General features: G+C 37.9%; 1 protein-coding gene across 1 annotated transcript; it reads right to left on the reverse strand.

Moving 5' to 3' along the window:
- Window positions 1-1646: 1646 nt before the first annotated feature.
- LOC137010764 (neurexophilin-1) lies at window positions 1647-26814 on the reverse strand. Its single transcript, XM_067373060.1, has 2 exons — window positions 26422-26814; window positions 1647-2444 (listed from the first exon to the last, which is right to left on the reverse strand). The coding sequence occupies exons 1-2, from the start codon at window positions 26473-26475 to the stop codon at window positions 1647-1649; spliced, it is 852 nt and encodes a 283-aa protein (XP_067229161.1). The 5' UTR covers window positions 26476-26814.
- Window positions 26815-27877: the final 1063 nt, after the last annotated feature.

Below are 27877 nucleotides of genomic sequence, written 5' to 3' on the forward strand. Positions count from 1 at the left end.
CTGTTTGTTCCTGGTCCATCTCCTGTTAGTTTGCTCATGTTGTGTGTCACCTTTTTCCCCTTTCATATCCTCTTTTTCTTCTCTTCACTCTGTCATGTACACCTGCTCGTCACTGCAGACGTCATAACACCCACTGCTCTCTTTTACCTTCCTTCCATCCTTCCTCTCTGTCTTTTCTCTTCCCTCATTTCTCCCCCTGATGAGTTCAGTTCGTCTGGTCTGTTTTCAGTTGGTCTTGATTTGGCCAGTAACATAAAAGGTCTGCCCTTGTTTTATCTAAATCCACTTGAATTTTATATGAATGTTTTTCCTTCACAATAATTTTCAATAAACAGTGTGTTCACTGAAGGTCAGCTTGAATTTTGTTCATCTAATGTGGTCATTTTACATCCAGAGAAGACCTTGGCCAGGTAATTCTCAAAATGTACTGCAAGATCTCCCATTTAGCAGTGTGATTAAATTATGCAAAATTAACTTGTTTTTTTTTTTCCTCAACGATAAACCAGCTGACTGTGAGGGAATGTTCAGACAAGGACGAAGCAATCGTGCGTTCAGCAGAACAGTTATCACAGCACAAAGTCAGGAATCCTGACCAAACAAAACCTCTTTTCTGCTCTTCTGTAACAGTCAGAACAATAGAGCGATTGGGCTCAATGCAGACTCAACATCTCTTTTTTTGGTGCTGTATTTTCAATTAAAGTGCTTTCTGTTCTGCTTTCGTTCTTTCTCATTGATATTAAGGGGGAAGCTTTTATCTTTTTGTTAAATCTGGTCATTTTGCTCTTACTTACTTGCTACACTGCATTCCTACAGCACTAACTTTTTTTTCATTCTTTAAGAGGTGGAAAAAGGTGTCAATGTTGTATGTTAATGTCTTGTGTTGGGTTGTGTAAGCTATTATTTTTTGGAAAAATAAGCTACACTCTTAAAAAACAAAGATTCTAAAAGGTTGTTTACAGTGATGCCGGTGAAACCAACATTTCTGGTTCACTAAAAAAAAAAAACTTTCAATTAACAGTTCTTAAAAGAACCATTTTTTATTAGTGTGAAGAACATTCCATTTTAAACAACCTTTTGTGCAATGGTTCCATTGATGTGAAAGAACCATAGTTGCTAAAAAAAGAACCATTATTTTTAAGAGTGTATACCAAATCAGCAAACACTTATCAGCCTGTCGTGACCAGTATGATTCTGTATGATTTCTTGTTCCTAGGTATTAATTACAAGATCGTAACACCGGGCACTGATGAGCACAGCCAATCAGGGACTCGAATTGATGTAGCGGATCCTCCCACACAGAGCACCTGGGCCTGACCATTTGGTTTTGCATATATTTGTTTTTGCAGGTCACATTTGCCAGGTTGCTTAAGAGGTTCTTCAAGACATAAACCGCAGCACATTAAATACTGTACATTCACCCTTGGAACCACCTGTGATGTTCAGGCCATCAGGGGGTGTTCCATAACATCTCAGTTATAAGTTTCTGAAGAGTCTTTAGCTGAAGACCTGTGTGTTCTTTAAAGCCCCCATCCCAAATTAACATTTCACATTCATCTTCACATCCGTACTAGAACCGAACCCTCATATTCTAACTCCTTCCCCCATCCAGCCCTCCTCGTCCCTCTGGACAACTGCTCCCCACAGCTCTACCCTGAAGGTAGGTAGGGCATCTCGTTGTGATAGTTATAGTCTGGACAGACCTTCTGCACCAGTCGGTAGTCTGTGCTGTAGAATGAAATGTAGATACAAATGACCTTAAAGGGTTTGGAGCAGATCCAGGACACGTGGCTTTGTGTCTGCTCCTGGAAGCAGGTCTTGGAGGGGTCGTAGTTGCAGAGCGAGGTGCGTTTGCTGCGGTCCACCTTCTCGTAGTCTATGCGGCAGTTGAAGATCTTTGAGTCTTTAGGGTAGACCACGCTCTGGCGCTCCAAATCGAACTCCACGGCCTTCACCGGAGGTACCAGGCTGACTGAGATGTTCCCCTGGCCGGTGGAATTGTGACGGAAGTAGACGCTGAAGGTGCCGTTCCCATGATCCACGATCTTACCCGTGATGAGCAAGTTGAGGCGCACCGTCTTGATGTTAGAGTAGAAGTCGCCCCAGCCGAACATCTTTTTAAATTTGCCTGTTTTGACGATCGGGGGACGGCGCTTGACACGGGAGTTCCCCGACGCATCCGTGTCCGTTTTGAGGAGGTTGCTACCCAGCATTTCCCAAAATTCCTGTTTGGAAAAGGGCACCGGAGAATGATAGGGTAGCTCCATTGTGGAAGTGTTGGCGGCTCGGCCACGGCTGTGCATCACCCAGCGACTCAGGGGTGAAATCGAACCCTGAGATCCCAGAACTCCTAGAGTTTTGGAGGATTCTGCTGGGGATGAGGACTTTGACGTAGATGAGGGGAAGGAAGAAGATGACAAGTGGGTATCTTCCTGTCCTAGAGCCAGCTGGAGGAAAGAAAACAGGAGCAAGAGTGAGCCGGTGAGTGAAAGTGTAATAGAGATGATGACATTTAAAGACAGAGGAGGTTATACAGACAGGAATTTAAATAGAAACTAGATTTGTATTTCTCAAAGGAAATAGGGCTGTTTGCACAGCAGCAAACGAATGCTTAGGGTTTAGACTTTGTTTCTGCAAAAGTGAGATGTGAAGTTTATTAAAGCCAAAACAGGTCGCGCACCTAAGGCTGAAATTTGAAAAAACAAAGTCTGAATAGATTGAAATTATTGAATGTATGTTGATCTGTTCAAGCTGAATTGACTGCAAAAAAATGTCGAGAAGATGAAGAATAATAGAATTTAATAGAATAGAAAGAGGAATTTTAATGCAGTGCTTGCCTTGCAATATAGCATGATTTGAATGACTGAATTGAAAGAAGGAAAAAAAGAGCTGCTAAAAGGGAAACATCATTAGCACTTGAATCAACATTCACCCACGGCAAAGCGTCACTGACACCTCATACAAATGTCCAGGACACATTAGACTCCCGTCAACAGGAATTAATCTCTGCAGTCTGACCTGTCCTCTACTCTCACTGGTTCAAGATATTGCTTTAGATATTGCGTGGGAATGATTCGATCCCTTTATGGCTTATCTGTTTTTACAGGAGATCTGTAGGGCTCCCAGAGTTAATTTAACTAAGAGAGAGAGAGCGAGAGAGAGAGAGAGAGATTGTTAGATTTTAACGCCATCCTCAAGAAACACAGTGTTGAATAGAGGGCATTTTTATTCAAATTAACATTCATTTTAAAATTAATTTTAATATATTTTAACATTTTATTTATAAAGCAAAGCCACGAACAGGGGTTGGGGTTGGATGGAAGTAGTCCAAGAGGAGAGAAGGGTGTTAGTGTGTTCTTAGATAAAATTGTGTGTGTGTCTCAGTGTTTTTACTGTATTATAGAGAGTTGTGGAGGTGGAAGAGATGCCTCTTTATGTGGGCTCATGGATGGGTGAAGAGCCCCAGAGTGGGTGTAACTGGTAATTACGGGTTGGTAATGATCTATTTGAAACACCTCATACACAGATTATCCAACAAGAGCTCTTATACCTTGGATCAAATAGTTGGATGTGACACTTCACAAGTTTGTATGTGTGTGTGTGTGTTACAGCGTGTCAGAGAACAATGATGCTTTGATGTATTGTTTATTATCTGATGATCTCTAAATTCTGTTTGGTCTGTTTCTCTGAGCCATGGGCCTGAGCTGCATTGTATCCGCATGGTCAGGTTCAAAGCGAAAACTTCCCCAAAAGACACATTCATTTCTAGGAAACAGTCTCATGCTGTACCGAAGCTTTCTGACTTTACCAGAGACAGAACTCACTTCCAGGTTTATGGGTTGCAGAGACCTTGCGAGTTGTGGCGATATGGACCGCAACCAAGAAAATTAATTCCCACTTCCAATGGTGTCCAAGTCAACTGATGCCATCTCACACTACCTATAGTCTTGTGACCTCTGTCTTCACCTCCATCTGTTCCAGGGCATAAAAATATAACTGTGACTTGCCTCTGGAGTGCCAAGTGTCTCTAAGCCTGAGGTAGGTTCAAAGGGAGGACACAGTTTTAGTTTGATTCACCAAGGTGAACATTTTAGCAAACCAACAGTGTATTTGGATGGTGTATGTGTTTGGATGGTGTATTTCAGTGTACTACTTGATGAAAACTGATTGATTGTTTTAACAGTAATCACTTGTTTTTGTAGCAAAATAAACACTTGCTATAGTTAAATGTTTTTTAATAAGTTACATAGATTGTGTAAAGTGTTGTTTGGTTCCAACATGTCATATGAAGGAAATTACTTCATTGATTTTTCACAGGTGTTTCACCCATATTTTAAATTACGCATTGTGTTGCGTTTAAGGGTTAAAGGAAATGTTTGTAAACTTAACAAACAATGTCCTGACAGACAAGCCAGGCATGATAAACAGACATGAATGAGATGACTGATATATAGTAAGAGTGTAGACGAGCTATAAAATTGTTGTGGATAGCATATCTCAGATAATCGTGTTTTGGGAAAACTTTGATGTGAAATGTTTGGGTTCATATTGAAATCTGTGGCTTTTTAATTGGAATCTTTCAGCAAATCTGAGCACAGTTTGGGACATTGCTGTGATTATGAAATTACTGGGGTATTTTTCCTCGGACAAAAACATATAACCATTATGCTCTCAGGTTTATTCTTGTTTTCTCCAAAAACAATTGATATATTAAAGAGATTTTTCCTACGAGTAGGTATATGATGGTGGTTTTGAATGCACAAAGGAAAAACAAGGAAGGAAGGGAAGAAAGAACAGAATAAGGTATGCCTTTAGAGACCTTATTTGAAACCCACATTTATTTCTCAGCAGGTTGGACTTGGTATATTCCAACCAGAATATATGCCAGTCCACCCTCACAGTAAATGTATGCAGTCATAGTCAGTGTTTGAGAATTCTGCCTATCTTTGTGTGTGAGAGAGATCCTGCTGCCAGACTATATAAGCATGTATATTCAGACTGTGTGTAAGTGTCTGGTGTGTGTGTGTGTGTGTGTGTGTGTATGAGTCTGTTCTCACTGTCAGGGTAGGCCTGATCCACTGAGCTTAAGGATCTCTCTCTTCCATAATGTATGCTGCCCTGTCTCAACCCTGATCCTTCAGCCCACTCTGATGCTTCCCGCCCATCTCATCTCGTCTTACGCAGGCTTATTCCGGCTTAATCAGGCTTACTCATGCCTGATACTCATTTTACTTTACTCTAAGTGCCTATCTCCAATCTTGATAAGACAGACTCAGTTTTATACAGTACGGATTAGCGCAACACGCTCTGGCTAATTCAGTCTTCTGTAGTCGTGCCCGTTTTTCTTCAGGTTCTCAGTCACTTTGCTTGGATTTTGCGTGGACTTCTTTGTGCTCTATAAAAGAGGTCTCTATAAAAGAACGCGTGGATTAATAACCGGCCTTGACGAGCGTGTAACGCCTATACAGACTGAATAATTCTACATTAGCTCCGTTGCAGAGCTGCTAATCTGCTCAGCAGCTATGCAGAGCAGGTCTTGCATCAATGTCATGCTGGCTAATTGGAAGTATAAATATTAAATTGCATTATTCTGCTTGGAAACACCTGTCTTGACGAGACATTGTATTCGACATGCATATTGATGACTGATAAGTTTTGTCAAATTCTGCCTAAATCTTATGAAAGTGTTCAAGTATTATCAGACATATTATATATTATACAACTATTTTTGTATAATGAACACTTTTATAAATTACTGCTATCCCAGGTAAATGATTTCCTACATTGCTGTGCTAGTGTCGCGCACCACTTTGTGGCCAATTTTTCTGACATATTAAAATTATTTCAATATACTTTATTTTATTTCAGCATGTCTTAATCACTTGCATGTCAAGGTTTATTTTGTGATGATGACCTGCTGACTGTACTGTACATTATCCCATGTTGTCAGTGTGACCGAAAGGTTTAAGGCATTGATTGTGGATTGCATTGACACAATAGACTGCAGTGTGAAAATGATTTATATCTCAGTCTGTTTTATGGAGTCCTGTCTTACAAACAAATCTCAAAACTGTTTGTAAGATTTGCTTAAAACACTAAATTCTTTTATTTCTAATTCATTATTTCATTAAAAACAACTGACAAATACTACTGCTTATGAGTGCTCTACAGTCACACACATTCTTTTCTGCGTCCCTGCGCTGAATGATGCAATGTTGTTTTCACCAACTAAAAGCTTTGTTCTTCATCCCATACTTCTCTGAGGAGTAAACACTCCAGTCTGGATACACTTTTCTGATTCGAGTGATGTTTCTTCCAGAAGGCAGAAGTAATTCTATAATGTATTGTATGATCAGTTAATCAATCAATCATGTCCTTTTTCAAGTAAAGTTAAGATTTTGGAATGTCGCAATTCTTCGTCTCTTTGCATCCTTTTCTTTTCCAGAGCTTATTTCACTTGTGCCGCTCAAACCACCTTCCGAAATGGCACACAGGGAGGACCTGCAAGTAAATCCCATTTCTCCCATATCTCCCTGGAGAAGCATCTCAGCCCCAGATTAATAATGAACAAAAATAAAAAGCAGGTAGACATATTGATTTTAATCTATTCAGACTTCACTCTCATTTTCTTTCTCTTTCTTTTTCCTCACAGAAAAGAGGATGAATGTGAAGCAGATTCAATGGAGGAGGGGTGAGGAGGACCAACCGCACCATTACCTCCTGTTCCTATAACCTGATCTCAATTTCAGTCTTCATCTCTCTCGCTTTCTCTCTTGCTATCTGTCTCTCCTTTACTCCCAATATGTTGGGAAAAAAGTTGACTTCGCATATTGATCTGTGGCCAGTTTTCTCCAACAAGCCTTACAAGCCTTGACCTCATCAAGAGCAAGTAAAAAAGCTGAACTTTCTTTGTTTTAAAAGCTGTAACTTTGATGGCTAATAAATGTACTTATTGTCAATATTTATAGCCATAATAAGAGCCACACTATTTGCAGTACACAATGTCAGGTTTAGAATACTAGAATCTTCTAGAATAATCTTCACATGCTAAAGAAGAAATTAAATGAAAAAAGGAGAAAGACATTATCTTATTTTTTGGTGGATGGTTACTGCACATAAAAGTGTTTAGTGAAGAGACACTGAAAGCACTTCCGAGTCCTAAAATGGAGACATCCTCGATTATATTTTTGGTAAAGGAAACTTCATTTCAAGGATTCTGTTGAGAAATGTCCAACCATAAATAATAAGGAGGGGACGGTGGGGAATTGACAGGATATTATAATCCACACTACGAATCAAGTGACAAAATGAAAGCATCTCTGAATGAGATGAATTGGATTTTATAACTTCTTTGCCCTCCATGAGAAATTAAGGACATGATTCATCCAATATCACTGTAATTTTCTGCACCTCTTGACAGGGATGTTCCTCCGCCTGTTATTAATAAGATCTGTAACTAAATCAACCATTTCATCATCCTACAGACTTGATGTGGTTTTGACTACATTCGCTTCCTTCAACCACTTAAAGTGAGCAGTGCAAGACAGCGCAGCATGCTAAACACTGCGGGTGGAATAACACAATATGTTTTTTTTTTGCCAGATGAAACTCTCATGGGAGGGGAGGAACGCAGCTGGAGGCATTGGTACTGAAAGTGTAATGCTGTCTAGATTGACCAGCTCTCTAATCCTACACTCAGCTTTCATGTGAATTACGGTGGGTTGAGAAAGAAAGAAAAGGCTAGATGTGATAAACAGAGGAGGGATGAAAAATAGCTCTGTGGTGCAGGCTCAATTAGGGGAGAGAGGTTCTCTGTAATATAACTCTGTAGTAAAAGCACAGTAAATCCCATTTATTCATTGAGTATTAATTTGTATGAAGTCTTTACGCATCAGTGACTTGTTTATGGGATCCCAAATAAATTTGGACTTTAATGAGTTTATGGCGATTATACTTGCTTTGAGTCGCAAAACTTGTTTTCTAAGTATTCAAAACCTCTGTTGTTACACAAGGACAAAAAGCATAAACGGCAAAACAAATGATAACATATAGGGCCGTATTTTGACTGTTGCTAGTTTATTGACAGATGAAAATGGTCGGTGCACCAGGCACATGGTCCAAAGGGTTGTTCCTAGTCTCTTGATGAGTCATGAGTTTTTTTCAGGCATAACGTGCAGTAAAACAATCAGAGTCCCATCTCTCATTCCCTTTAAAATCCAGTTGCGCTTACACCATGGTGGATTCGCTATTTGCAAGCGGAAAGACTGAACACTTCTCCAGAGAGGAATCCTTTTATTTTTAATATCTAAAAATGTTTGTGTGCTGCTGCACGTCCCTGTGTATGCAACAAGAGTGTACGCATGTTGTGCACCCGCCTATAGCCGCATATTACTAGTGCGCCCTTTAAATAATAAAAAAAATACTGCGTCATTGACTTTAGACCAGGTATTTGTTGGTCAATGACGCAGTCGTTTTCGGTTGGCTCAAAATAGCAATGCGCCAACAATGTGCCTAAACACATCTCATTTTCAGACCAGCTCGCCCATGTGGCATGAAAATTATATGTGCGTCGGGCTGAAACTAGCAAAAAACACTTGTGCCGTGCCTGCCGCCACATTGTGCCAGGTGTATGATACAGCCCATAATGAGCACTGATAGGCATACACTTTGAACTGTTTATCACAAGTGTCAATTGCGTTGCTTCATTCTACCTTTACAATATGTACATGTGGACAAAAACAGCTGGAACATTATTCAAAATATCTTTGTGTGTGTGTTCAGGAGAAAGAAATGCTTACAGTACAAGATTGGAAATGACATGATGATGACTAAATTATGGCATAATTTTCATTTTTTGAGATTTTCAACCTTTTTTTTTTTTCTTTTTTTTTAATGAGTCCAGCTCCTGTTATTTTCTGTTTATTTCTGTCCTTCCTATTATTTCTTCCTCTAGTATTACTGTGAATTAAATATGACCAACAGAAAAACAAATATATATATATATATATATATATACAATGTTGTGTGTGTGTGTGTATATATATATTCATATATACATATGAAGACTTCAGATGCAAAAGCCTCTAAGTGCCATCTGAAATTTTCTTCTAAAATAAGCATTTTTATCAAGCTTGTATGTTTATGTTCAGTTATTTAACTTTAATGGCAATGAAAAGGACCTATTAAGTGCCATTAAAATGAAATTACTGAACCTAAACATACTATCTTGATAAAAATGCTTATTTTAGAAGAAAATTTCAGATGGCACTTAGAGGCTTTCGCATCTGAAGTCTTCATATATATATAAGCATCGAGTCGATGTATGTTACAAGAATAACTGTGAATAAGCCTAAATAAGTTATGAAAAAATAACTTTTGAAAATGTAATCACAAATGCTACCTATTCTCAGTAAATATGATGTTTACAATTTGCAAAATTCAGTGCAAAAAGGAAAGTGATTGTATACAGTATAAATTATAACATGTAAGATGAATGATTATAATGAATGAATGATTATTATGAATTAATGTTTTTCAGGGGGTTAGGGTCCAGTTAGCCCCTGCTGGTACATTCTGTAACTGCACCATGGAGTTCCTTTTGCCTTTTGTGCCGTTAGCAATGTAAGCATCTGGCCGGTCGGTGTGTTTAAAGAGACCTAATGGATGATTAGCTGGGTGATAAAACAAAAAAGGACAAGAGCACTGCTTTAGGCAGCAGATGGTAAATAGCTGAGCAGAAGAAGGAAAAAAGAACTAAAGAAAGAGCTGAGCAACTGAGTCACAGAGCTAAAGGTTGCATAAGAGGGACGGGCGAAAGGGAAAGAGAAGTAGTGAGTGAATGTGAAAGCTTCTTTAGAGGTGAGCCCATGTGGGCTTTACAATTTGAAAAGATCTGCTATGATGTTGACGAGTGCAGAGCCGGATCAGGACAGGTAACACCTCAGAATCTTATTTCACAGAAAATACAAACACAGAGGCCAGCAGTTCAGGATATGATGTAAAATCTAAATAGAGGATTGGATTAGATTCCACAAAAAAAAAAAACATCATTTAAGTTTTGTGGCTATTAGTCCACGTCTGTTAACTCTGACTTCATCTATGTGCTAATGCACACCTAAAAGTTGAGAAAATTTACTAGAAATAAACTACCATAAAAGAATAAACCATCTGTCCCACCCCAATGTTCTGTTTCAGTGGAAAACACCAGGAATGAAAAACACTCATTGAACAATTTTACAAGGCCTTTAACAGTACATGCTATATGAATAATGAAAAAAAAGAGCCATTTGGCTGAAACTGGGTTGTGTTTTTGCCGTCTGGTGTGTGTCATGTGAGTCATAGAGAATGCAATGGGGGTGGGGGTATTTGTCATTGTGGTAAATGTGACTCATTTAGAGTTATTGACAACTAGCCTTAGGTGCTTCTCCAGGCGACAGAAAGAGAAGATGATTTTTAGGGTTTCATGTTTTGGAAGCAGGGATGAAGGAAGAGTTGAAGGAGCAAAAATGGATGCATTGACAGAGAGAATAGTATACTATAGTACTGCACTCTAAAGTATGTAAACTAGTGTTGAAAAGCTTGGGGTCGATAAGATATTTTTGAATGTTTTGAAAGTGCTCACCAAATTATTTATTAGATTAAAAATACAGCAAAAACTGTAGTAATATGAAACTTTATTAACATTTAAATTAATATATTTTAAAGTGTAATGTATTCCTGATGTCAAAGCTGAATTTTCAGCATCATTTACACTCTATTCTTCAGTGTCACACGATCCTTCAGAAATCATTCTAATATGCTGATTTGGTGCTCAATTTTTTAATTAATTAAAATTGGTTAAGTTAAAAGTGGATAAATCGCTTTGTTGTTTGTTAGATGAATAATTGTAATATATATATAGTGAGGAAAAAGTATTGCAAATAGTTTACTCTAGTTTTATACTGCACAGTTTGCACATCAGAAAACTTGTATACTGTATACACACTGCAAAAACAGTATAGTATGGCTTTCCAAACATAGCCTGAGGAGAGAGAAGGTGGTAAGAGCTGGAGGAACAGCATCTCCGATAATGAAGAAGGCATCCGGAGAGCAGGCAGATGACATTCAAAGCCAGAATGAGACAGTAAAGTGAAGAAGAGAGAGTGGGAGCTGGGAGAAGGAGAACAATGCAAGCAGTTTAGAGAAGAGTAGGGAGATGACCGGTGTGGGCCTGTCAGCTCCAGAGGCAATAAACAGGCATTTAAAGCGACAGGTACACAGTTTCACCCCAGCCAATTAAAAACAGACTGGCACAACAATCTACCTGAGTCTTTTAAAGGGACAGCTACAGTGCTCTACCGAGGCCAATTAAAGAGACGACAGCATCATTTTACTCAGCAGAGCTCAAGCGACTGCATCTGGGAATACCACTGATTCTGCTGATTTATCCGTATAGGAGAATCTGTGACTGTTCTCAGTGCCATGAGGATCTGTATTCCATGGGCTCTTGTCTGAAAACGTTGAATAACGCTTTCATAAATGTTTTACAGTTGAGTAATGGGGCTTATTGTAGCTTTCTAATTAAATATATGTTGTCTCAGACTAAGGTGTCAGAAATGAAAAGAGTCCCATCAGCCATGAAAAAAGAAATTCTTAGCAACAAATATGCAAACTGTTTTTCATTTTTTCACAATATTAATTATAATAATAATGCTGTAGGGTCTGATTTTCTCAATATTGCATGCATTTTCAGTTTTTATTGCAAAATACTGAAGCAGTTGTTAATTAAATATGTGTGCTTATTATCATATTGTTATGAAAAATCTTTGTTCAAGGAAAAAAACACTTTGCATATAATAACTTGTCGTCTTTGAAGTGAATTTTTCAATATGGATTTAATTTAAGCTCCTATCAGAGGTAGGATTGCAGGCTGCTGTGGGTAACCTTTTAAAACAGCAACCTTTTGGCCTCAGAGGGCTGAAATATTCCATAACGAGTGTGTGAGAGTGTGTAGCCAGCTCTGGCTCTTTGAATCACATCTCCCCTGGCAATAGTAGAACAGACAGATACACTATTACAGAGTTTCAGACTGATAGCACTGGAGAAAGAGGTACACGTTTTTGCCTAGTCGTTTAAAGAAACAGGCACTGCAATTAATGTAAACCTTCCTGAAGGGGAGAGGCGACGTGTCCTAACTCAAATTCCTTTCTGAAACAAAGAATATGCCAGTTTGTTCCAATGTCCAGACTTGAACAGCAACATGAATCAAAATTTAGTGTAGAGATCTTACAGTCCAGTATATCAGAGAATGTTATTCTAAAGGTATGTTTTCACAATCTTTGAATCAAAATGCAATATCTTTCTCTCTCTAAAACCTTTCTTTTCTACTAATTTAACCAATGCTGAGGAAGAATAATATTCACCTATAATTTCATAGCCTCCCCCCCCGCACACACACACACAAACCAGTCACCTAATTAAAAAAGGCAGCAATAGATGCTATTTACACTAAGTAAAAATAGCAATATATTCTATTTACACTAAGTGACAATAGCAGCATTTTCTTAGCGATATGCTATTTACACTAGGTGAAAATAGCGATAGATTCTGTTTACACCATGTAAAAGTTCTTTGCAATATGAGTAAATTTTAATTAGATGCTAATATTTGCACCTCAGTATTTTTGTACATTAACAGGATGCAGTAATATCATAGAGTGTAAATGATTATATTTATTAAAATTATTAAAAGGATGCTGCCTCTCTACACCTTCCCTAACCCTACCCAATAAATACTTTTAATATTATTAGTTAGTTAGTTAGGCAGTTTATTTCCACTTTTTAGAACATTATTTTCATTTTTTTTTTTTTTTAATAATTGCCTTTCTGATGTAATATGTGATGGGAAAATGGAGAAGAACGAGCTTGGCAAAAAGTAGATTCGAACCCGCGTCGATCGCGCTAAAAGCCAGGTATGTAAGCTTTACTCACCACTGAAGACGCTGAATTCAACGCATCTTTTTTAAAACTTGAGTGGCCCAACCAGACATTGGCGGGCGGAGCTAGTGTAAATAGCAAAACACTAGCTTCGTTCAAATTTTTTGGGTCAGTAAGATTTTTAAAATGTTTTTGAAAGAAGTCCCAGTTACACTTTATTTCGACAGTCCACTTTTGACATTCTACTAACTATAAGTACCTTTGCAGCAGGGTTGCCAGGTTTTCACAACAAAACCTGCCCAAATGCTACTCAAAACTAGCCCAAATATACCCCAGTTGCATCACAAAGTCTCTTTTGCTCTCCAAGGCTGCATCAAAAATACAGTAATAATAGTAATATTGTGAAATATTATTACAATTGAAAACAGTGCCAATTTGTGGGGGGAAAAAATGTGATTTGTGTTTTCCTAGATTCCCTCTTCTAACAAAACTATTTACTGTGTGTTTACAAAACACAGGTCCCTATTCCAGTACATTTCCTCCACTATGGGCCGAGTTTAAGAAGTTAAGCACTACTGTCAGCCAGAAAGAAGTAAATAACACCAGCCACTGCATATGAATCCATGAAAGAAATATATTGCCATACTCGTGATCTTTACAAGTCTCCAAAGAGGAAAGTCGAAAATGAATCAAGGTACCTGACAAGTGCATGTCAATAAGTCTGACAATATGTCTTTAATTTGGTGGTATGATTCAGGTGATAAACTCCTCTGAGTACTCAAGGTACTGCACACCGACAAACACACACTGTATTATGTCCCAGTGGAAAGACACTGTGCCGTTAACCTGAGTGTCAAATTAAGTTTGAATATTATGCAGAAAACAATATGTATGAGATGAGATTTTCATTTTCTAAATCACTCCCTATAATTGAGGGAGAGGATGGGAAGCAGACAGGGTGCAATGAAAACTACCTCTCTCGCGCTCTTACTCTCCGTCTCTCTGTCTCTCAATAAGAGCCGTGCGCTCCTGTGTTTCCTCAGGCTGTTGGATTGAAATCTCCATCTCTAATATGACATCAATTTTTAATTAAAGGCCCCAGATCCCACTCAGATTCCTGAGTGTTCGCCGACACATTTATTTCTCTCACTCTTTGCAACAGACCTCATCCGCTCACACTGGGAGATTTCTCCTTCTGTTACATGATTAAAATCTGCAAACGGCTCTGCCCTTAGAACTAATTATTCCACACCAAGACAAGAGGCGCAAGGGAGGGAGAGAACACAAAGGGGAGAGAAAGGTAATTTCACAAGAAACAAGCCGTTTGACTCTTAATGAATAATTTATGCCGGCTTCAAGGGGGTCACAAGAGCCCAATAAGCAGACCCTTACACCCACCTATGACCTCAGTCCCAGCTACAAACATCAGTCTCTTCTTTGCTCCTCCCCACCTCTGTCTACGTGCCCCTTTACATGGCCCATCTCACTTGAACTGACCATCTGAAATTATTTGGATGGGTTCAGTTCAGTGATGCTCGCTGGATCCAGGGCTAATTCAGTATTCACGGTGAGATGGCGGCGCATGAATTGGCTGTCAATTTTTTTGCATTATGCCATATTGACAGAGAGAATGTGCATTTGGGTGCAAATCAGCACAATCTGTTCTGTGCAAGGTGAGGCAAGTATATACAGGCCAGGAAGAGAGAGGTGGGCTGGGTATGGAGAGAGAGAGTGCTTGTTTTTGTGATTTATGAGGACACAAATTTGTATAATGACATGGGTATTACACTGGTATTACGACGTAAACATGAAATATGAGGACATTTCATGAAAAAAAGCTTTAAAATCATACTAAACAATGTTTTATTAAAAATGTAAAAATGCAGAATGTTTTCTGTGATGGGTAGGTGTGGGGGTAGTGTAAGGGGATAGAATGTACATTTCGTACAGTATAAAAACCATTACGCCTATTGAATGTCCTCACAAAGATAGCAAAACAAACCTATGTATGTGTGTGTGTGTGTGTGTGTGTGTGTGTGTGTGTGTGTGTGTGTGTGTGTGTGTGTGTGTGTGTGTGTGTGTGTGTGTGCCAAATGTCCAAATGTCCCCACGATGTAATATAAACCTGAGTTTACCTACATCGTGGCTGGTCCCCACAATGTAAATTAATTAATAAAAATAATAAATGATGTTTTTGTGAGAAAATAGAGGTGTGCACAGTTTCCTGTGATGGTTAGGTTTAGGGTTAGGGGTAGGGTAGGGGGATAGAAAGTACGGTTTGTAGAGTATACAAAACTGGTTGATTGGAATGTTGTTCCAGGATCAACAAGGAATCAAAAGGATCAAAGGATTTATTTATTTTTTTAAATTAATACTTTCATTCAGCAGGTATGCCTTAAAATGATCAAAAGTGATTTGAATTTAAATGAACACTGTTTTTTTTTAAACATTCTATTCATCAAAAAATCCTGAAAAAATTGTGACAGGTTCCACAAAAATATTAAGCAGCACAAAAAAAACTGTTTCTTGAGCAGCAAATCATCATATTAGAATGATTTCTGAAGGATCATGTGACACTGAAGACTGGAGTAATGATGCTGAGAATTCAGCTTTGTCATCACAGAAATAAAATAGATTTTTTTTTTCTTTTCTTAAAATAGAAAACTGTTATTTTAAATTTGACTAACAATTCATAATTTTAATGTTTTTACTGTATTTTAATCAAGTAAATGCAGACTTGGCTGTGCATCCAATTACACTCAAACATTTTGTGCGACATCTTCAGAAAATCATGAACAAAACTAAACAAGAAAGAAAATATAATGTAAATTAAGTGTGCATTCACTTGCAATGTGTAAAAACAGACCATATTGTGTTTTATGATTTTTTTTTCTTGCCGAGTGCCAAATGCATAATCAAAACTATGTTGACATATTGGTTACATTTACAACAATATGAACTATATGTTAACTGTGCACATTGTTGGGCCTATTTAGTCTGATTTCTTAAACAAAGCCAGTTCAGAACCACTGTTCATTGTACCCATAAACATGTTGTCCTGGGCCCTGTGAATTTTAGTGATGGATCTGTGAGTGAGGTAGGATGAGGCTGGGTGATAAAGGGTGACAAAGTAAGGTCCAACAAGGCTATGTGTGGCAGCAGTGCAAGACAGTCTAACGGAAGAGGTTTGATTTTATGTCATCGACACAAACACCATCCTAAACTACATCTGTTCTCTCTCCCTTCTTCCACGACCGAGAGCACAGCTGATGTGCAAAGTAATGGGATTCTCCATAACACTATAGGACAGGCTCTAACAGGCAGTTTAGATCTCATCTATTTGACCCCATTTGCACTTGTTAGGATCATTCATGGAACACACTGAGAATCAGAGAGGGAGAGAGATGCAGAGAGCAGGAGAAAAAGAAGGGTGGGGAATGAAATTGTGCACTCCTTTGATAAATTCTCTAGTAAGAAATGTCTGGTATTAAGGGATGACTCTTGGAGTGATAACATTTCAAAGGTAAAGTATCATGAACATGATCATTTCAGTGCTGTTACTCCAATGTTTTACATCATTCAGAATGTCTGAAGATCACTAACCACTTTTTGCTCCATTCTAGGCCTGAACGGGATGTTCTTCACATCTGATATAGCAAAAATCAAGGCTGAATTTAAACTCTCTATGTCCCCAGTACATCAGTTTGACAACATTTCAATTTTTTATTATACAGTGCTCGGCGTAAATGAGTACACCCCCTTTGAAAAGTAACATTTTAAACAATATCTCAATGAACACAAAAAACTATTTCCAAAATTTAGACAAGAATAAGATTTATATAACATCTGTTTAATTTATAATATGAAAGTAAGGTTAATAATATAACTTAGAGAACTAAAAATTCAGTTTTACTCAAATTAGGGTGATGCAAAAATGAGTACACCCCACTTAAAGTCTCTGGAGCAAAGCTAAATTTTAGACTACAAATGTCTAATTTAACAAGAATTCAACCACAGGTGAGTCGAATGATTCATTACACAGGTGTCCAGCAGACAGTTGACTATAAAAGGGTGTTAAAACCCCCTTTTCATTTCATGCTGTCAGCAATGGCACCACATGGAAGAGAAATGTCACAAGACCTGAGAAAGAACTTAATTTCTTTACACCAGAAAGGTGAAGGCTACAAGAAGATAAGCAAAGCTTTACTTATCAGTCAGAATACTCTAGCAAAAGTGGTACAACAATTTTAAAAAGTTGGAACTGCAGCCATCTCACTGAGACGTCCAGATCGTCTACAGAAGTTAACATCTCGACAGGAGTGTCTTCTGATGAGAAGGGTTGAAGAAAATCGGCATGCAAGTTCACTGCAGTTATCTAAAGAAGTAGAAAGCCAAACTGGGTTGACTTTGCAGAGGAATGGCATGCATGGGTGCCGTCCACGAAAGAAGCCTCTCCTAAAGCCCAGGCACAAAAAAGCCCACCTAGAGTTTGCCAGGGCCCATGCTGACAAAGATGAAGACTACTGGGACTCTATACTCTGGAGTGATGAGACCAAGACAAATGTTTTTGGAACTGATGGCTTCAAAACTGTATTGCGTCACAAAGGTGAGGAATACAAAGAAAAATGCATGGTGTCTACAGTGAATCATGGTGGTGGCAGTGTCCTTATGTGGGGCTGCATGAGTGCTGCTGGTGTCGGGGAGCTGCATTTCATTGGCATCATGAATTCACAGATGTACTGCTCTATACTGAAAGAGAAGATGCTACCATCACTCCGTGTATTTGGTCGTCATGCACTTTTCCAACATGACAATGATCCTAAACTCACATCTGGAGGCCACTGCTGGATTTCTGAAGAACAGGGTGAAAGTGATTCAGTGGCTCCTGATCTGAACCCAATCGAACACCTATGGGGAATTCTGAAGAGACAAGTTGAGCATCACTCTCCATCCAGCATCCAGTCTCTAAAAGAGGTAATTCTTGAAGAATGGAAAAAGATAGATGTTGCAAAATATCTCCAGCTTGTTCATTCCAAACCTAGAAGACCTGGTGCTGTCATTAAAAATCATGGAGGCCATACAAAGTACTAGATGTAGTAGTTTTTGTTGTGGGGTGTACTCATTTTTGCATCACCCTAATTTGAGTAAAACAAAAAAAATGTGTAATCTAAGTTATATTATTAACCTTACTTTCATGTTATAAGTTAAACAGATGTTATAGTAAACTTAGTCTTGTCAACATTTTGGAAATTGTTTTTGTGTTCTTTGAGATATTGTTTAAAATGTAACTTTTCAAAGGGGGTGTACTCATTTACACTGAACACTGTATATTTTAATATTAATTATTTGTGTTTTACAAATGACATTATTTATTTAAGCCATAAGTATACACTTTTCTTTAGACACCAGCCATTAAAAAAACACATACTATTCTTAATGTTTTCAAACAGTATTTGTTACCAGGCTCAGAGCTAATCCTTGAACTGACAACTCGCTTAGTAATTAAAGACTTTAAAATTTCAAGAATTAAACATTAAGTGGACACCATGGGGGAGGAATAAGAAAAGCAATATAACTCTGTTTTCATCCAGCCTTGAAGGTTTCGCCAGCAGATGCCTGTGTCACACCCTAATGATGTCAGCAGATGCCTTTGTCACACCCTGATGAGGTCACTGCAATGCTCTGGTAGTACAATAACCATCTGTCTACTTTCACAGATGGTGACAGATGTCCATGCTTCAAATAAACTGGATGTAGCACTGCATCCATGAAGAAACTCATCTTTTCCCCTCTCTACAAGTCTATTTGAAGTCCAGAACCTCCTCAGACATAAACAAATATGTCCTGCTTTCCAAGTCATAATTGGTCCAGCAGATCATTTGCTTTCGATGAAAATGGATTGATTCAAATCCAAACTAGAGGTAAACCTTAAAGCATAATTTGAACGTGTTTGTGAATAGCAATAATGTTAAAAAACTCAAAAGTACTAGTTATTTTCCTTAATGTATGGAAATGCAAAAACAGACACATTTATAAACTGTGTCAGGTTCATGTAAATTAACAATGTTGGTTAATGTATGTACATACACATACATTTTTAACATTTATAAACCGTATAGACCCATCTGGAGCAGACGTCACAGTTACGTTACTTGCAGCTGTGCGCGCATAGTGGTTGCAGGAAAATAGTGGTAGCAAGTGGAGGAAAATGTGCAAAATCCACAGAATAAAAGAAAAATATTTTGTTGTGCCTCTGGATGTCTGAATCGGAATGCAAAAAATATAGTCTTCATTTTTATAGAATACCATCGCTGAAAACGCCCTTTGAAGCTAAACACAGATGTTTATGCTGCAAGTCACAAACTGGACTGATAAAACCTGCAATTATTAGTCTACTACTAAAGCATGAATTTGATGTAAACAGTAAGTCTAGATAATATTCACATATGCAGTTCATAAGGGACATACATACATAGTAGTTACAGCATATAATAATATTTAAACCTATAACATTTTACATAGATAACTTTTAAACATAGCCTATAACAGTTTTATTTCACAATTCTGACTTTTTTCCTGCATTTACGTGTTTATATCTCCCAGTTCGGACGCAATTGTGAGTTTATTTCATATCTCTGAGGGGAAAAAGTCAGAATAATGAGTATATCTCACAATTCTGTTTTTCCTTCTAAGAAATGTGAGATATAAACTCAGATTTGTGAGAAATAAACTTGTTTATTCTTTTATTCCATGGCTTCCATAGACTGCTACTCTCATTTTCTGCATATAAGTTAACATTAAAATTTACACATTTTGAACTAACATCAACATTTAACAACAGGGAATAAATTAACAAGGCACCACTTCTTTGGTGAATTAAAAGAACACTAACTTTAAAGATACAGGTTAGCAATGTTGCAGGAAAGGGGAGTAGATTTTATATTTTTACATTTTGGATGTATTATTATTTGTTAATGTTGAATGTATGTAGTTTTTTTTTTTTTTTTTAAGATGCTTCACGACCGTCACGTCGCAACCATTGCAGTGTCCAAAGAAAATTTCACATGCTCATAGTCTAGTTTGATGGCCCTTTTACTTTGCCTTCTGTCCTGACATACATTTGACCATAAACGGTGTCATTCTACAGTCAGTATGGTATATCATGTCAGCTACTGTCATAGTATAGCTGTTTGCCCGAACAACACATCTGGTTTAATATCACAGACATGACATGACATGACAAAGGTAACTCTGTCGCCCCCTTGAGTACTGAGTTTTCTAGGGGTTTTTTACCACAGTAACCCTAGAGAATATGCACTTGCGATGCATTGTGTATGTGTTTGCACAGAGTGTTTCTGGTCTTAAGAAAATGGTCCTAATCACAATGACAAGAGACTGTTACAAAGTCCACATCTTGCTTTTCTTGCTTAGTATAATGTAAGCATGATAACTACCATAGCGTTAGTTTCAATTAAGCAGTGTTTTAATATTTATACAGTGGCATTTAACTGAGATATAATTGGATGTTGACAGTAGGGCTTAATAATCTATACATAGAAGCTGTGCCATTTAGTTGTCCTGTAGCTTATCTTGAAAAGGGAGAGCCATGCCAATGATGCCCATCTCTGGGAAGGAGGTGGATTGGAAACCTTTGGTACTGTGCTTTGTGCATTGTCTGACTTGTTTGTCTTTGAGTGACTAACTTACTGTCTCAAGATGAACTGTGGGTCGATCTAGGGGACAGTCTCAGAATTTTTTTGTACAGTAAATCTGGCCAGACAAGGCAGCAGACCGTGAGGAACAAGAGAGGCCTCGTTGAACAGGTGAGTCACAGAATATCTGACGGTTTATGGCATGCAAACAGATTTTTAAGAGCTGTTTAAGCAACATTAAAATTGGACACTGTCAGACTTCAAACACTCTCTCTTTGGGTCTGTTGTGTAATGGCTTTTTTCAGTAATTTAGTTTTAGGAGCATGTCGGTCCAGTAAGAAATGTCCCTCTAAACTGAATGGGTCTGAAAACACAAACAGCTTTCACTCATATTGATCACATGCATTAAAGAAACAGTGTGTGATTTGATGTTTTGTACACACACACAGGCATACACATTAACACACAGTCTTTTAATCTTTTCTGTGTATGCCAAAAACCAAAGCTTACTGCGCTCACCCAGACAGATGGACTGGAGTTGTCTGATTTTAATGTCAGTGTTTAGTTTATTTTCCCTCATGACTGTGTATAGAAAGTGGACTGCCGACTTTGAAAAATGACATCTTGTAACTGTATTAATTTAATGAGCTCATAATGAGAATGATGCTAGGCCAATATCATCAGCATAAACGCATTTAACGCGGTAATTGCCTGCAATAAGCTCTTGACTGCATGACATTGTTCTGTGGAGAAATCACTTAAATCATCACAATCAGTGAAAGTGAAAAGAATGAAAGAGGGTGAAAAGGATGGCTGTTAAAGAACAGAAAGGAGTTGGCTACCTTAATGTGCAAGTATGGACATTTTTTATTTTATATTGTTGTGTATTATTATTTAAAATGTTTTTGTTGTTTTTATATTTTGGTGTGTTTACTGAGATGTGTGCAGTATAGATCTGTTCAGTGTATGTTCACACTGCAGCAAAATATTATTGTCACTTGACTTCCTATCGTTGTCAAGTCAAGAAGCAGCAGATCTTCCTTTCACATTGTGAAGTATACCCGAGTGATATGGATTATGGAAAAAGAAAAAAAAAGTAGGTAGGAGACTTAAAGGCTTAGTTCACCCCAAAATTAAAATTCTGTCATTAATTACTCACCCTCATGTCATTACAAACTCATAAGACTTTTGTTCATATTTGGAACACAAATCAAGATCTTTTTGATGAAATCTGAGAGATGTCAGTCCATCCACTGACTACCTTTGCAACGGCCACTTTGAAGCTTCAAAAAGTTCATAAAGTAAAAAAAAAATCCATATGAATGGTTTAGTCCAAATTTTCTAAAGAGACTTGATCTCTTTTTCTGAGCAAAAGATTTAATATAAGCTTTTACTCACATGTAAATGTCGATCAGCGAACATAAGCAGAAGCTCAACCGAACCTGTATGACGCACAAGAACAAAACCTCTTCTGGAAGCTCAAATGAGCTGCGTAACACACGAGAATGAACCTCACTTGTTGTGGAGCACATTTGAGCTTCCGGAAGAGGTTCTTGTGCATCATTCAGGTTGGGTTGAGCTTCTGCTTATGTTCGCTGATCAATGTTTACATGCGAGTAAAAGCCTAAATTAAATATTTTTTGGACTAAACCGCTCAATTCAAATGGATTAGTTTTATGATCTCTTTATTAACTTTTTGAAGCATCAAAGCGGTTGTTGCAAAGGCAGTCTATGGATGGACAGACATCTCTCAGATTTTATTATTAACCTTCTGGTGCTCTTCGGTCATTTTTGACTGAAAAATGTTACGCTTTGTTTTTTTTTTTCAAATATTTTACTTAATTGGAATAGTATGAAAATTGGTAAAGTTTTGGTACTTGCTATGTGAACGTACACACACACACACACACACACACACAAATCAAGGACATGATTCGAGAAGGTCACTCCTCGTGGTCAAAAATGACTGCACTGGAAATTAATGGGAGACAAATTTCATCTTGTGAAAATTTTTGGTACTTCGGCCAAACAAAATCTTACTGAAAGCTCATTTTTTGAGATATCAAGCTCAAATTTGGAATACAACTTGTTTAGATTTATGGCTTTGATTGTCTTGCAATTTTAGAGTAAAACATGCTTTGAAAATATATATATTTCATCTAAAATTGGAAAATAGTATTTAACAAGCGTTACCTCTGAAAAGAGATCAAATTTAAGTCTGTGCTCTAAAAGCATTCAAAATTTATGACAGGAAAATTAATTTTCCGGTCTATGCTGAAAAACTGAATAAATGGATTATAACTACAGCGTAAATATAATTTAGTACCATAAAATCTCCTAAAATTACAAAATATTATATAAAAACATTATCAAACTAAAATATAGTACATTTATTTCATTAAAAATAAAAATAAAAAATCTGTAATTTTTGACCAACACTCAAAGAACACCCTCGAAGAGGGTTAAGATTAAGATTTCACCCTTTAATTCTATCCAACGGTTGTTGATTGTACAGAGGCAGATCTGAATGCAAGCTTGCAGTTATTTGTAAGAAAAAGGCAGAGATTAAGCAGACTAAATGATAGGAGAAGTCTGGAGATTTTGCCATTGAGAAGTCAGCCTTTTCACCGCAAGATTAAGTTTAAAAAAAATGATGAAAGATGAATCATTCACAAACAGATCAATAAGATGCATTAGGTATAGGTATTTCATAACGACTTTCAGTCTATGTACTGTGTACAGAATCAAACTGAACAACTAATTAAAATATAGAAAACATCAAACAGGTCAAAATAGCAAATACATTGCTATGGTTTTCAACAGTATATGTCAGCTGTCAGGATTTCGAGATTGGTTTCTGTATTCAGTACACAGACAAAATGATAATTATGTGGATTCGCTCCCATAACTTGTAATGTGTATGTGGCCAGGTTTTAGATGTTTCCTACCTTATAAGCATCAGTTGATTTTCTTAGTTGCTAAATTCAGTCAGCTCATGGCAAAGGGCACAGATTTAATAAAAGCTCCTGAGTTTAACTAGGTGGACACTTAAAGGCTTTATTAAAGCAGGCCCTTTAGTTTCAATAAATCCGCTGAAAATTAGGGTTGATTATTAATGTGCTCTACATGTCTATTAATAATAATGGCATAATAGTGTTTAATAAGGGATAATTCATGGATTGCTCTATAATTTATCACTGTCACATGGTAAATGAATTACCCATGATGCCCAATTTAGGTGTGCGAACACATAAGCCATTTTCTTGCGTCTGACTCCCCTCAGGTTTTAAGTAATGTGGCAGATAAATGACCTAACGCCGTAAGCTAAATTGGATAATTACATTATTAGTGTCTTCCTGACGTAAAGTATGGTTATTTATCTGAAGGTATTCACTGACAGCATTCTGCAGGCCACACGAAGAAAACCAAGTATGGCATTTTAATTAAATTCCTTATAACCTTCACCTGTAATTTTATGAGTCTGCTCTTTTCAGTCTGTTTCTTTTCTTTGCAATATATATATATATATATATATATATATATATATATATATATATATATAATGTTTCATATCGTGAAGTAAAATATGAACCATTTCTATAAGACTTTTTTTTCTTTAAGCCCAGAAGATTGGTGATGCCCTGGTATGTATGCTACGTATTTCGCTCAGGACTGCCCCCCATCAAATCCAAACTTGGGTTACATATTTAAGGGAATGTGACCTTATTAAATTTCCTCTCACCGGCAGCCCCGCTCAGTTAATTACACGTAGGTGTTTTGTAATTATTCTAAGGAAGATTTGTCATGGTTATTAGTTGTCCGCCCCCTTCCGAACAGACAAATGTAAGTAGCCAAATGGGAGGCTTTACAGCAGGAAGCTGGATTTGTACTAATGCAACATCCTTAAAAAGACCCTGTATGTGGCATAATTAAACTCTACAAATAAAGCAATGCTTGTTTGTTGTTTAGATTCCTAATTCTGATATGCTTCTGTTTTTCCACTTTAATGACATCATTTTGTATCCCTGCAGAATACAAGAGGATTAAAACGTGTCAAAGAAGAAGTCATGAATTATTCCAGCTACACAGCAGATAATTGTAACACAGAGACTGCCAGAGGGGGATTAAATTTAGACTGCGGGTGTTAAGCTATAACACCCTCACAGCAGGTGCATAAAAAACAGGCACCGTACACAACCTTTGCTCTAAAGTTAAATTATGGATATTTTGCTCATTGATATCAACCATAGGGACAACAAGAGCCGTGTAAGACTCTTACAGTGTGTCAAGACAACAACTGACTCCAACCCCTACAGGAATTTTTCATTAGAATGTTAGCTGTGGAATTTTTCTCAGAGCTCTTATTCTCAGAAGTGCCATGCCTATTTAAAGGAGGCACAGATTGTTACGCAAAGTGGATTTTGAGAGCTGCTAAATAATAATAATTATTATTAGTTTCACAAGTCAGAAAAAAATGTCTAAATATGCTGTTACAGAAATCAATTTTAATTCAATTGAGTCATACCTTTCACAAATTGTTTGCCCTCACCTAAATAATAATAATAATAATAAATCATTATTAACCGCCTTGCAACCATTTTAACCCTTTTTTTTTGCAACGGAAACAACATTTTGGCAAAAATTTCCAATTGTCCAAATTATAATTTTCCTATTATCACTGTGAAGCAGTTTGTAGCAGAATACTTGAGTGTATTCATGGTCTTGCAGACTAGAGTATGTGAGTGGTGCAAAGTGAATTTTTATTTATTTTGTAATGTCATAGTGTTGTTGTTTTCTCTGGATTCGTGAAATGGCAAAATGGAAAACCTGGAGTAGAATATTCTAGACCGGCTTCAGGCTGTGCTTTTCTTAGTGATAGAATATTCCCTATTGTGAAGTATATCCTATAGTTAAACACTTACTAGACAAGAAAAAAAAAAATGTAGGGCCATCGGGAATTGATTGGATTGTTAGATTGTTGTGGTTTGCTATTGCTGTGATCTCACATGAGTGACAGGTTGTCCCGCCCTCGCGCCAGTAAACACGTAATCAGAGAAGAGAAGAGATGTCACTGCAAGTGGGAGGGGAAGTTATTTTGATTAAAAAATAATTTGTAATAAATGCTGCAATATTCCATAAGGAAAACAAGAACTGTCAATTTTGATTTCATGGTGACTTATGGTGAAATATTTTCGTTGACAGAAGAGGAAGAAGATGATGATTTTGGTTACTTCATATGAATTACTTTTAAAACTACAAAATCACTATCACACTCACAACTGAGCTGTGTAAATAAATGATTCAGCACACTTGATCATGTGATACTGCTTAAATATTTTCTACAAAAAAAAAAAGTTTTTAGCATTGTTACGTTGTGTTTTCTTTTTATCTCTCTCTTTATTCTTTTCTTTATTTTTTAAATATATATTTTTTTGGTCATGTCATCTAAATATGGCTCCATGTGAGCCTGTTCGGTCACTGGTGCTCCCTCGGAAAATTAGGATCATGACGCCCCTGAAATTTCTCACCGTATCTTTCTTTTCCCCACCGTTTTCCTCCAACACAAACTCACACAAACTACGCAGAATAGGCATGGGACCCCTTGCGCGCGAAGCGAACCATGACGTTCAAGAAAGAGTCAATACGCGCTCGAGCGAGTCCATCCAGAGCTCGCGCCCTAAACTCCCGCCCTCGAGCGCACGGCAGGAAGACGATAACGACCACCCCTTGACGCACAGGTGACGGCCACGTGAAGCGCACCACTCAACCATTGACAGAGACCCCGTTCGGTTCGATAAACACAATACTGAAACTTAATATAACCCTTTAGACCTCAAAACACCCCCGTAGCCGCTCACCAAGCACGCTGTCCCGTTGAGGAGCAGCAGGATGAAGCTGTGGTCGGAGCGCATCTCGTCGTTGTCCTGCTGTCGACAGCTCTTCGTTCAAGAAGACGCGGTTCCTCCGGTACCGTATCCAAAACAGCCGAGACTCGGTCCCATGTCCAACAAAAAGTCAAGCGCGAGCTCTCCTCTGAGTGGAATCCCACCTGCTGTCTGTCACGATAAACTCCCGCTACTTGGAGCTCGTCACATCCAAAGGTGTGTGGAAACTGACAGGGCACTTCATCGCTGCAATCTGCGTACACTTTGCTCCGTTTCGTGTTGCTGTGTGAAGGGAATCATCTCCGTTATCCGCGCTTTTATGTGCTGGTGACGGTTAGGATCCCAGTGCGCGAGCCTGACCGGAGCGCAAACTCCTCGAGCGTCGCGCATATCAGTACATGCAGACTGGCAGCAGGGCTCCTACATACGCTGACGTTTTAAACCCCCCTCTCTCTTTCTCTCTCCCTCGTCAGAGCCCCAATCATCCTTTTTCACTCTTTCTCTTCTTCCCCTTCTCTCTCTCTCTCTCCCCAAAACCCCCATCTATCTATCTCTCTGTCTTCCCTCCTTTCTTCCTTCACCCTGTCAACCCCTTCATTCCTTCTCTTTTCTAAACCTACATCACAATAGTCAGCTTCAGTCTTGTATATGACAAAATCCGCAATGATGCATTGCTTGGTAAATGTATCAATACATTATCCCTGGATATGAATTCTTTGTTCTTCCAGGAACAACATTCCTGTTAACCAATCATTACCCATTAACTAAAAGGATAGTTCACCCACGGTATATTTCTCTCCCCGCATTTAGTTACCCTCATATAGTTTCAAACTTTATTTCACCCTCAGTCACAATTGGCTTCCATTGCATCTTTTTCCTCCCATGCAGTGAAAGCCAATAGTGACTGATGCTTTCGTTCGCGTTTTCCTCAGAAAAAGAAAATAGTATATGGTTTTGGATCAACATTAAGGTGTTATATTGAATGCTATTGGATAACCTATTGATAAGTGACTAACATGCACCTTTGTCTAGGAACATGTCCTTCTCTCGTTGTGCTGACAGAAGGAGCGTCACAGGTTATTAAACCTGATGCCAGCGGTACTTTGACACAAGGAACAAGTCATTCTTATTGGTTTGTCTGCATCAGCATACCTCTGTTATCTGTTTTGGGTTATTTGGCTCTTTTTGCCATCCAAGATACTCTGCCCTCCACCTAACTGGTAATTGGCCCTGGGAGAGGCCTACTGTGTGTATTGGGATGCGATTTGTTTAGCCTTATTGATTTGAAACAGCCCGGTATCCTCTGCCTTACTATGTGAGTCTAATATGAAATTAGATCACTTGCACTATAGAGCCAACTGAGATAATTTATTTTCTTGTCTGTGTCTTTTTTGGGACCCGGGTGATAATTTCCCTCTTTTTAAATGTT

Source organism: Chanodichthys erythropterus, chromosome 3 (assembly GCF_024489055.1).
Source record: "Chanodichthys erythropterus isolate Z2021 chromosome 3, ASM2448905v1, whole genome shotgun sequence".
Lineage (NCBI taxonomy): Eukaryota > Metazoa > Chordata > Actinopteri > Cypriniformes > Xenocyprididae > Chanodichthys > Chanodichthys erythropterus.